Source organism: Oncorhynchus keta, chromosome 2, assembly GCF_023373465.1.
Source record: "Oncorhynchus keta strain PuntledgeMale-10-30-2019 chromosome 2, Oket_V2, whole genome shotgun sequence".
Classification (NCBI taxonomy): domain Eukaryota; kingdom Metazoa; phylum Chordata; class Actinopteri; order Salmoniformes; family Salmonidae; genus Oncorhynchus; species Oncorhynchus keta.
The window spans coordinates 19,877,129-19,889,275 of NC_068422.1; the positions used below are offsets into that span (position 1 = coordinate 19,877,129).

Genomic DNA, 12,147 nt, shown 5'->3' on the forward strand with positions numbered 1-12,147 from the left:
CTTCTGTCCTTCAGGTCTATTTGGCGTGGGATGCTTGTAGTAGCCGCATTCATCCAGCAGGTGTTGTTTGAGGGGAAACGGATAGACCCCAGTCTGGAGGATCTGGCTCTGAAACACTGTAGCCTTCTCCAAAGCGTAAGTGAGAAGTTGGGTTTAGATAGTATTAGCAATAATGATCCCCCCACCGTTGCAGTTGTGTAGTGGAGGGTATACGCAGGTATTTGCTCAATTTTAAGCTAGCAATGTGCACACATTGGTAGGCCTACACACAAATGTTTCAAAATGCAATTTGTGGAAAACACTGTTCTAAAATGCACATGCAAGCAATTTCATGGAACAAGATGGAAATATCGGTTAGAAATTTAGAAAGAGGAGAGATGGAAAGATGCAACAACTTATGGTCTGCTAATATAAATAAAAGAATTCCTTTGGCTGATCGACAATGAAAGAAAGTTGAACAGGAGAGCGCATAAGTCTTTATAAAATAATTGCCTCCAAGTTTCTATGGTGGGATTTTGGCTATCGGCTACTTTGAAGAAAGGTAAGATATGCCTCATAATATGAAGTAAAACAGAGGTTTCAAACAATGAAGGAACAGGAAAAATATAGTGATGCTAATGATAGGCTTAACTGTCTTCTAGTAGATGGAAAGGCTTTCTCAAAAATCTTCTCAATTAAATGTTAGAGCTACAAAGTAGTCTGACAGAAATATATCATGATTATTTGTTTTGCAAACTCCATCTCATGTGCGCTACAGAAACACCGATAACCAAACAATATTAGGTGCCAACTGCAGTTGAATAAAGGGTAACTAGACTCAAATCTAAATTTTGTGAATTTTTCCCAAGCCTCAAAAGGGGTCTCCTGATGTGGTGTGAGCATTTGTACCCTACATCTCAATATCCACCTAAAATGACATACCCAAATCTAACTGCCTGTAGCTCAGGACCTGAAGCAAGAATATGCATATTCATGGTACTATTTGAATGGAAACACTTTAAAGTTTGTGGAAATGTGAAATTAATGTAGGAGAATATAACACATTAGATCTGGTAAAAGATAAAACCAAAAAAACATGCATTTTCTATTGTTGTTGCATCATCTTTGAAATGCAAAAGATTGGGGGTGTCATTTAGATTTAGGAAGCTGGGTGTAATTTAGGTGTTTTCCAGTCATGTGCAAAGTTTCAGACTGATACATTCAAGAATGAGATATCTACATAATATTTTGTATCAAGTCTCCCAGCTGTCCCTCACGAGTTTGCCCAAATGTACCCAAGTGGCCGAATTGGTCAATTGATACATTTCCAAGTACATAACTACAGAGAACATACAAAAATTCTATGGTAATAAAAAAAGTACAATTTACACACCCCCAGAAATGTCATACATGATGGATCATTAGTTTCCCTACATAAAACGGTACTAACCTTCACTCTATAAGGCAATTTATTTAACTTTGTCTCCTCTGTAAGAAAAGCACCACTTATTTTAAAATTAGGAATCCAATGTGCCATTTGTTTATTTCTGTGTTTACGTGACTAATGCTACTACTTTTTGGAAAATGTTTTGAATTTGGGTGTAGAGACAGAGACAGCAGAGGGGTCAGACTGGAGGAACCATTCTACATTTGAATGAGTGGGGGATAGAGGACTTGAATGTGGTGTGAATTGGTTAGAACTCAAGTTTGCAAATACTTATTTGATTTAACCTTTATCTTAGCAGGGGTGAGCACTGCTAAGCATCTTAGCATCTTAGCAGGGGTGAGCACTGCATCAAATAAAGGTGAACCAAAAAAATACACAACACATATCTATAAACATACAATATCAGTCAAACATTTTGACACACCTACTCATTCCAGGGTTTCTTTATTTTTACTATTTTCTAAATTGTAGAATAATAGTGAAGACATCAAAACTATGAATGAAAACATATGAAATCATGTAGTAACCAAAAAAAGTGTTTAACAAATCAAAAAATATTTTATATTTAGCCACCCTTTGCCTTGATGACAGCTTTGCAAAAACGTATTTTACTTACTGATATAAAAGGAACGTTACCTTTTCCTTCCAATCTTTATTGAGCGCAGGACTTCTCATGTCACTCTCCCGGTCAATTTCTGCAATAATCTCCTCCAAATGTGTATACTTGAAATTTGATTTAGCGTTTACACTCTTAGGATCCATGTTGTACTTTTTCAGTGTTGAGAAAACTTAACGTAAACTGCCCTGCGTCCTATGGATTTTCTATGGACAATGAATTGCGTTGCGCGCAGCCATAGGACAATGGGCGTTAGTCCTACAAAGGGCATCACATACTCCAGCTCATTGGCTATCTAGCTAGCTATCTAGCTAGCTATGTTTCAAAATGATAGGTGGTCATTGGACCAAGAGACAATCAAGTGAACACCGTCCGTCTCATTGTTGCGTAATGATGGCTGTCCTCCATGGACTAATTGACCTGTTGTGTAGCCAATACGTAATGTAGAATGATGAAGCAAGGCCTGGTTGCCTTCTAGAGCATCTGAGGATTGCACAGAAACCAAACTTGACCGGGTGAAACAAGGTTTAGCCAGTTAGATTTCATAGATTGTTTTGTTGCAAGTTGAAAGTGTCTGAATTTATGTAAAACGCTGTATACAACATGGATCGTGTTAGTATATAAAAATGTATTTTATCAAACACAACTACGCTACATTGTATCTCTGGAACCCTCAGGATAACAAATCAGAGCAAGATTTGTGAATGTAAATACATTATATACCGTCAGAGGTGAATGTATCAAACCAGTTGCCTTGATAAAAGTGGTTTGTAGTTGTGCACAAACATCAAACAATAGCATGGTATTTTTTTCTGCTGTAATAGCTACTATAAATTGGACACCGCAGTTAGATGAACTCATTTAAGCTTTCTGACCATATAAGACATGCTTTTGTTTTCAATGCCATTCTAATCAAATATCGCATATTGTGCATCAGGACACTAATCCAGTAGAGGTTAAAGCATCCAATTTATTTGAATAAAATGTGACTTTGAGAGCGAAACTATTTTTTAAAAAGATTTCTGACTTAGATGACATTCTCATGTATCTATGTCAATAGTAGACCTACTATTAGCCTGCTGCACAGTACTGCTTGGGTTGGCCTGTCTTTGAAATACCAATATGGGATTCCTAATTTTAGGTCATTCGGAATGTATGTCACTGTTTGTCAAATTATTTTTCACACAGGGCGCCTTTCCTTCGCCAGGTGGGCCACTCAGGAAATGTTTGGCAAAATTAGAGTATACCAACTTCTCAAGGCACCACTACACCACCGCCCTTGATTGATTACACATTATTTGTCATGTTTAAAGAGAACTCTGCAAGGCCTATTCAACATGTTGGAATCAGTTTGCAGTTTTTATGTTTTTCTTCCTCTCAGCTGATGCAGGACTCTCCTGATCTGAGGAATGTGGACACATTGCAGCAGCTGATTCGTATCCTCAACTCCTATCATCAAAAGTGCATCAGCGGGGATCTGCGGTAAGACTCAATTCAATATCATATTGTTTGGTTTTGTATTAAACGAATATACGCTACATAGCTAAAAGTATGTGGACACCTGCTCATTGAACATCTTATTCCAAAAATCATGGGCATTTGTATGGAATTGAGCCCGCCTTTGCTGCTATAATAGCCTCACTAGATGTTGTAACATTGCTGCAGGGATTTTGTGAGGTCGGGCATTGATGTTGGGCGAATAGACCTTGCTCTCAGTCGGCGTTCTATTTCATCCCAGAGGTGTTCAATGGGGTTGAGGTCAGGGCTCTGTGCAGGCCAAATACACCAATTTGAAGGGTTGTCCACATACTTATGGCCATTTAGTGTATCAGTGATTTCAGCTTCACATCACTTTAACAGTAAACTTGACATTTTCCACAGTATATTGAGCCATAATTGTATTTCTTATTTCTCATGATACTTTCTACCTCCTAGGTTTGGCATCAATTGCCCAGTGTGCCTATCAGAGCTCAAAGAGCCATCCACCCTGCCCTGTGGACATGTCTTCTGTCTGTCCTGCCTCCAGAGCAGCCTCCAGACAGACAGGCATTACTGTCCCAAGTGCAGGGAAGACCTGCCACCAAACTTCCAACCCTCTGTATCTAAAGCCATCAAGTGAGTTCAGAAACGGCCTTCAACATCCACCCTTCAACCATCTTACCTAATTTACCTTTTCTGAAGCGGGCATTTGTCTTTACCCCATCACACAGCACAAAGTTTATACAAATGGTAGTAGAAAGGTCTTTATGAATGTGACAGATGATATTTTCATCAGTAAGTGTTTCAGTGAAGCGTCCAGCATTCCTAGTGAATGGATTGACTCCAGTGCTGTGACAAACCCCTGTGTTATCTCAGGTCAGCCCTGCAGCAGCATGCAGAGATCAGGGGCTGCTGTAACTCTTTCTTCCTGGAGGTGGTTTCCCGGTTCTGTCTGTCTGACGGGGAGAGCCCCAGAGAGGGTGTCGTAGAGCTGCTTTTCTCACTACTCATCTCTGCACAAGGTGAGTGCCCTGGAGGAGATGGGAAGCCATTTTGAGCAACTGTGTAATGGCTGGAGCCAATTCATATATTAAATCTACATGTTCTGATTTTGTATGCCTGATATTATACGTTTTTATTTTGTCATACAATCGTTTTCGTTGCAAGTTAAAGCATAATGTTAGCTAGATAGCTAATGTTAGCTGGCTGGGTCGCTAGCTAATATTGCATGTATGATCTTTGTAGTAATATTATCTCAAAAAAGCCATTTGTATTGCTAGTTATAGCCTAATGTTAGCTTTAGAGTTCAACGTTTTGATTAAGAAAGGTCATTGAATGAGACTTGTCATTTATGTGTGTGTGTTTGTAGGGAATGTATACAGGACCAGAGAGCTCACTCCCTTCCTAGAGTGTGTTGACAACAGTCCTGTTGTCCGCTCTGTACTACCTAAACTCCTGCTGCAATACAGGTACAGGCACTTCAAAGTATACATTCTACTCTGACATATACTAACATACACACACATTTCTCTCACATTGTCTGTGAAAGAGCTGGCCTTACTCTATCACTATATGGCTTTTTTGTTTTTAAGACCGATAAAAACTGCTCAAAAGTATTGTTTATTAATTTGATTTATTTAACCTTTATTTACCTAGGCAAGTCAGTTAACAACAAATTGTTATTTAATGACGGCCTACCCCTATTTTATTTATAAAAAATAAAATCCAGAGTAAGTTAAAAACAAATTGTAGTTGTATTGATGGTAATAGGGTTTTCATAGGCTATGGGGTTATAGTGACCTACTGTATTTTGAGGTGGTTTGTAGGTGTGGAGTTATTATAATGGGTTATAGTGGGCTAGTATAGTAGGCTAAAGTGAGTAATAAGCAGTGTTTCCCAACTCCGGTCCTCCAGTACACCCAAAAGTACATATTTGTGTTGTGGCCCCGGACTAGCACACCTGACTTTACTTGTCAACTGATCATCAAGCTCTTGACGAGTTGAATCCGGTGTTTTTGTCCGGGACTACAACACAAATTTGTGCTGTTGGGGTTACTTGAGGACCGGAGTTGGCAAATATTGTACTATAGCATAAGCCATAGAATGGTTTTTTAAGCTCTCAAAATGTTTCAGTTTGAACATTCTGATGGTTTTGTGGCAGTGATTTCGGTTTAGAATGTTGAAGCCTGCATTCTGTCATTTACAGTTTATGAGGGTTGCAGGGTAGCCTAGTGGTTAGAGCGTTGGACTAGTAACCGGAAGGTTGCAAGTTCAAACCCCCGAGCTGACAAGGTACAAATCTGTCGTTCCGCCCCTGAACAGGCAGACTGTTCCTAGGCCGTCATTGAAAATAAGAATTTGTTCTTAACTGACTTGCCTAGTTAAATAAAGGTAAAATTAAAAAGAATTGGCATGTCGTTTCGTCCCACAAGCAGTAGGAGCTTTATAGTTATGTGATGACATCACATAACCTTCATAATTATTTGACAACGTGATGTAAAGCAACGTGATAACATGAAACTATACATGTGAAAACAGGTGATCACGTGTGAACTCTTCCAAAAACACATATTTCCACACAATTTCACATCTGAAATTTCATGTGAAATCATGTGGTTTTTCGCTAAGGGGAATTCATCAAAAACAATGATGGGATTCAAGTCATATCGCAGTACAATAAAATGCTTACTTGCATGTTCACTCTTGACAATATGACATAAGAATAATAAATATATAGAATAATATCTATATGGACTTGCAGCGCGATCTTCGTCAGAAATAGGAATGACTTCTATTTTAGCCTTTGACGCTCATGAGCAGTGTGGGTGCAATAATTGAATAACATGGATTTCTAAATGTATTGTGTGGTCAGCCTTTTAGATAGAACATCACAGCCCTGCCCGACCGTGGGGGGGGGGGGGGGACAACTTGTGGTTACCCCATTTCTTTTTGTCTCCATGTTTTAGTAAATTACAAAACAACATTTAATAAAGTACAACGTCTAAAGATTACTTTTCAACATGACCTTTTCCTGAGCGTTCTCACTACTTAGAAAAACGTAATATTGTAGGGCTTCCCTCTTTTTCTTGATGGTGCTAGCAGCCACATGACTGAGTGAGAGCAAGCTAGCTAGCCACCAGAACATTAAGCCAGCCAAGAGATCAACAACACAAGCAACCCACTCTTAGCTATGATGTGGGTGTGACCCAAGGGTCAATACTGGGGCCCCTCCTGTTCAGCCTGTACATTAATGATCTGCCTTCTGTCTGTACTCGGTCTGAAGTTGAAATGTATGCAGATGATACAGTGATATATGTGCATGCAAAGAGCAAACAACAAGCTGCACAAGAACTCACTACTGTAATGGTCCAGGTTACAAAGTGGCTCAGTGACTCGTGTTTGCATCTCAATGTGAAACAAACTGTTTGCATGTTCTTCACAAAGAGGGCAAACTGAGCCAGATGTCTATGTGTCAGGGGAGAAGCTCCAGGTGGTATCTGATTTTAAGTACCTTGGCATCATACTTGATTCCAACCTCTCTTTTAAAAAGCATGTGAAAAGGGTCATTCAAATAATCAAATTCAACCTAGCTAATTTCAGATTATACGAAATTGTTTGACTACAGAGGTAGCAAAACTCTACTTCAAATCTATGATACTCCCCCACTTAACATACTTCTTGACTAGTTGGGACCAAGCTTGCTGTACAACATTAAGACCTATTCAGTCTGTCTACAGGCTCTTGGGAGTGCTTGATAGGAAGCCCAATAGCCATCATCACTGTTACATCCTCAGAAAGCATGAGCTCCTGAGTTGGGAAAATCTTGTGCAATACACCGACACATGTCTTGTATTCAAGATCCTAAATGGCCTGGCTCCCCCTCCACTCAGTATTTTTGTTAAACAGAAAAACCAAACATATGGCAGCAGATCCACAAGGTCTGCCATGAGAGGTGACTGTATAGTTCCTTAAGGAAAAGCACATTTATTAAATCCGTTTTCTCTGTGAGAGCTTCCCATGTCTGGAATACATTGCCATCAGACACACATAACTGCACCACATATCACACTTTCACAAAATGCATGAAGACATGGCTAAAGGTCAATCAGATTTGTGAACATGGTCCCTAGCTGTGTATTGCCGCTTTCCATGTTGTCTGTAGCTTGTGAGGTGTGGAGACACTTTGTTGCTTTTATGAATTTTGTCTTGCTGCTTTTTGTTCTATGTTGCTATGTCTGTATGCTACGTCTTGCTTGTCCTATGTTGCGCTGTCTGTATGCTATGTCTTGCTTGTCCTATGTTGCTATTGTCTATATTGTAATTGTTTTTAATAACCTGCCCAGGGACTGCGGTTGAAAATTAGCCGGCTGGCTAAAACCGGCACTTTTACTCAAACGTTGATTAATGTGCACTGTCCCTGTAAAAATAAAATAAAACTCAAGAAATTAACTCAAACCGGACAAACAAACTATACTAAACAAGTTAAATGTCTTACCTGTGTTGAAATATTTTACACACACATAACTACGTGTAGCATACATGGACACAGGGTTCCCACATTTTTTTATATAAATGAGAATTAGTATTTAGAAATCACTTCTAAATGTTATGCAGTAAAAACAGCTCAAAATATCCAAATTGGACTAAAGTATTTACATTTTGCGGCCTGTTACAATAGATAAATCATGACGGACATGGCGAATATCTACTTTGTTAGATCAGATTTGTTGAATATATGCCAATCTGGTCTCAATGGAATCGTCTGCGTTCCATAAACCCCTTTACCGCATCCATTAGGCAACAGTACAGAATGTCAGCTTTTATTTGAGGGTATTTTCATGCATATCTGTTTTACCGTTTAGAAATTAAAGCAATTTATGTCCCTCCATTTGAAGCCTTAACACACTGATCAATGTCTAAATGGGTTTATATGATAGCTCAGCTGAAACGAACACAGCTTGTTTCCAAACCTTAGCAGGGTATATAGAGGTAGGCATCTGGATGGTAGACTCATTCTCACTGAAGTGCATTGTCTCTCGTATACCAGTAAGAGTCACTGTTTAAGCAGATGTTACTGCGAGTGTAGCAAAATGCTTATGTTTCTAGCTCCAACAGTGCAGTAATATCTAACAATTTCACAACAATACACACAATCTAAAGGATGGAATTAAGAATATATAAATATTTGGACGAGCAATGTCAGAGCAGCATAGACTAGTAATAGTAGAATAGAATAGAATACAGTATATACATATGAGATGAGTAATGCAAAATATGTAAATTCAACGTAATTTCAGCAACCCAATATACAGTTTATTTAATATAAGATTAAAAATATATTTTTACGATTCTATGTGGAATTTCCTACGCAATTTCAACCAATGCATAGTTCTGATGATTATGTTGAAATGAGATTTGATTTAAACTGACTAACAGGTTGTTACATCAATGTATTTAAGTTGAAGTTTTACCCTGTCAATGTTTACAATGCTGGTTCAAATGAAGCATGAACAGTACTGGTGTTTGACTTTTTTCAAATCCAATGTATTTACCACTTTGATTCCATGTCACAATACATTTACAAATTATGTTGAAATAATGTTGATTCAAGCAGTGTATGTCCAGTGGGAAGTATTTGGACAAATTCGCTTATAGTATATTAAAGTAGTCACAAGTATAGTAATTGGTCCCATAGTCCTAGCACGCATTGACTCCATCAAGCTTGTGACTCTCCAAACCTGTTGGATGCATTTACAGTTTGTTTTGGTTGTGTTTTGAATTATGTTTTATCCAATAGAAACTGAATGGTGAATATATTATGTCATTTTGTAGTCACTTTTATTGCAAGTAAGAATAGAATATGTTTCTGAATGTTTCTACATTCATGTGGATGCTACCATGATTCTAGAAAATCATGGATTAATCTTGAATAATGAGTGTGATGCCATTTAGAGGCACAAAGATCATACCTCCCCCAAATAAATGTTTTCTCACTCATCATTATTCTTGAGTCCGTCATGCTTTTTCTTAAGATAATCCTGTTGATGCCCATGATTAATCAACTCCAGTCATCATTCACCTCTAGTTAATATTGGGCAAAACATACTGTATCCCAAAACAAAAACAAAACAAACCACAAATGCATCCAAAGAGATTGTAGAATCACAAGCTTGATAAAGGGAAAGGGTGATACCTAGTCAGTTGTATAACTGAATGCCTTCAACTGAAATGTGTCTTCCGCATTTAACCCAACCCCTCTGAATCAGAGAGGTGCAGGGGGGCTGCCTTAATCCACATCCACTTCTTCAGCGCCGGCGGGAACTAGTCATTGCGTGCAAGGAATATGGGATCAAATACTACACTTTTGACTACTTTGATACATTATAAGCACATTTGTCCAAATACTTCTGACCTTTTCACTTCAGGTGACAAGATACATAAAGTGCTTTAATTTCTAAATGGTAAAACAGTTGTGTATGAAATGCTGTGCTCTTATTTAGAAGCTCGATCTCACATGGGGGACCAGTACGAAAAAGTACATAAACGACTACTGTAAGTCGCTCTGGATAAGAGCTAAATAACTCAAATGTACAGTAATTCAAAAAATGTACTGCCGTCTCATATGAAACATTTCATCTCAAATTAAAATGCTGGAGTATAGAGACCCATTTTACAGTTTGGCTTCACTGTCCAATTAGATATGGAGGGGAGTGTAAGTCCAATAGCAGCAGTCATGGTGTGTAGTTCTAGTTCTCATAGCCAGTAGAACATTCTCACACACATTCTCTCACATACTCACACACATCTGACTTACATCTGGTTAGGGCACAGGTGTTTTTCCAGTTTGCATTCTGGCTAGGCATGAAGATTAAGAACAATGCTCTTTGAGATGCCCTATGAAATCCACCATCACTCATCATGAGCAATCTAATCCATAATTTGTTTTGCTGTGCCTTCAGTGCGTAACATTGCTCTCATCCATGTAGGTCAAGATTCTTAACGAAAATATTATTCTTTGTCATCGTAGCTACTTTCCACCTTATTTACCTGCCAATAATGTGTATACACTCAACACCATACTTTATGTATTTGGACAGTGAAGCTACACATTTATATTTGGTTCTATAATCCAGCATTTTGGATTTGTGAACAAATGTTTCATATCAGGCAACGGTATTTTCTAGCGTGGGCACCAATATTTATCATTCAATATGATATTGTTTGACATCGATATGAGCAAGGCATATTGTGGTTAATTCTTCCTGTTGACCTATAGTATTATGCAAAAAAAGCAGCATACTGTTCCTGCATGTACAAAACCCTCTTACAGACCTCTCAAAAATGTATTTGATAGCATAGCTAAATCTTTGCCTAAATATGCTCCAGCTTTTTCACCTGCATCTGCTGACAGTCATGTAGGCCTATGTAGCACTTGTCTGAGGGGGTTCAGGTAGTTGCAAGGTAGGCTACAGCCTCATGTTGGGTCAATGCCAATCTACTGGTTTAATTTTCTTAAAAGAGGAATTCATAAATAGGCCCACCTGTACTCTCCAGGGTGTCGTCATCATCCTCCTTGTCTTGGGACACCTCTCCCTCAGCAGAATTGTCATCACCTACAGCAGGTGTGTCAAACTTATTTTGCCCCGGGGCTCACATTTGGTCTTCAACGAGGTCTGGAGGGCCGAACTGAAAATTGGTTGTAGTTCCTCGCTGTCAAAATAAGATAAAGATTGTCGATCAATTGTTTTTAAAATGTTGAATTCTCCCTGACTGTCTAGCATTCATTACAGTGATTATTAGTGAGCTGGACACTGTAAAGAAACTGTATGAATGTAGATACATTGTAATTGCTACACAGTTTCAATTGGGTTTTAGTAAAAGGAATATGGGACCAAATACTACACTTTTGACTAATATGATACCTTATAAGTGAATTTGTCCAAATACTTCTTCACATTGGGGGGACTAGATACATAAAGTGCTTTCATTTATAAATGGTAAAACAGATGTGTATGAAAATACCCTCAAATAAATAGGGACATTCTGTACTCTCTGAGAAATGTTATTTCACACACACACAAGGGACTAGTATGAAAATCTATGCACTCACTACTCTTAAGTTGTTCTGGATAAGAGTTTCTGCTTAATGATTAAAATGGAAACGTAAAATGTACTGTCCCCTCATATGAAACATTTGATCTCAAATTCAAAATGCTGGAGTACAGAGACACATTTTACATTTGGGCTTCATTGTCCAATTAGATATGGGGAGGGGGCAGCAGTCCAATAGCAGCAGTCATGGTGTGTAGTTCTCAGAGCCAGTAGAACATTCAGAGCCTTTCTACTCACACACAGCTCACTTACAATTGGTTAGGGCAACAGGTGTTTTTCCAGTTTGCATTCTGGCTAGGCATGATGACAATGCTGTCACCCATTGTGTACATCTTATCCCCCCCAAACTTAACTCTGGAACTCGAAGCCAGTTCGACTGCATTTTTTCATTGTTCCACTCTTATCGGGGACTGATTTTGACCTGGGACACCAGGTGTGTGTGCAATTAATTTTGAGGTCGACAGATAACCAGCAGGCTCCGGACCTCATAGGGTAAGAGTTGAATACCCCTGCT

General features: G+C 38.6%; 1 protein-coding gene across 9 annotated transcripts in view; it reads left to right on the forward strand.

Moving 5' to 3' along the window:
* Positions 1 to 12,147, forward strand: part of rnf213b (ring finger protein 213b) — a 68,349-nt gene that overhangs the window by 35,575 nt on the left and 20,627 nt on the right. For all 9 annotated transcript variants that reach the window (XR_004828436.2, XR_004828433.2, XR_004828440.2 and 6 more), the window contains 5 exons: positions 15 to 135; positions 3,424 to 3,524; positions 3,978 to 4,157; positions 4,398 to 4,543; positions 4,891 to 4,990. Coding sequence is in view for 6 of the 9 variants with exons in the window: in XM_035792415.2 (XP_035648308.1) it covers positions 15 to 135; positions 3,424 to 3,524; positions 3,978 to 4,157; positions 4,398 to 4,543; positions 4,891 to 4,990 (648 nt within the window). In the remaining 3 variants the exon portion in view is untranslated. The remainder of the gene's footprint in view (positions 1 to 14; positions 136 to 3,423; positions 3,525 to 3,977; positions 4,158 to 4,397; positions 4,544 to 4,890; positions 4,991 to 12,147) is intronic.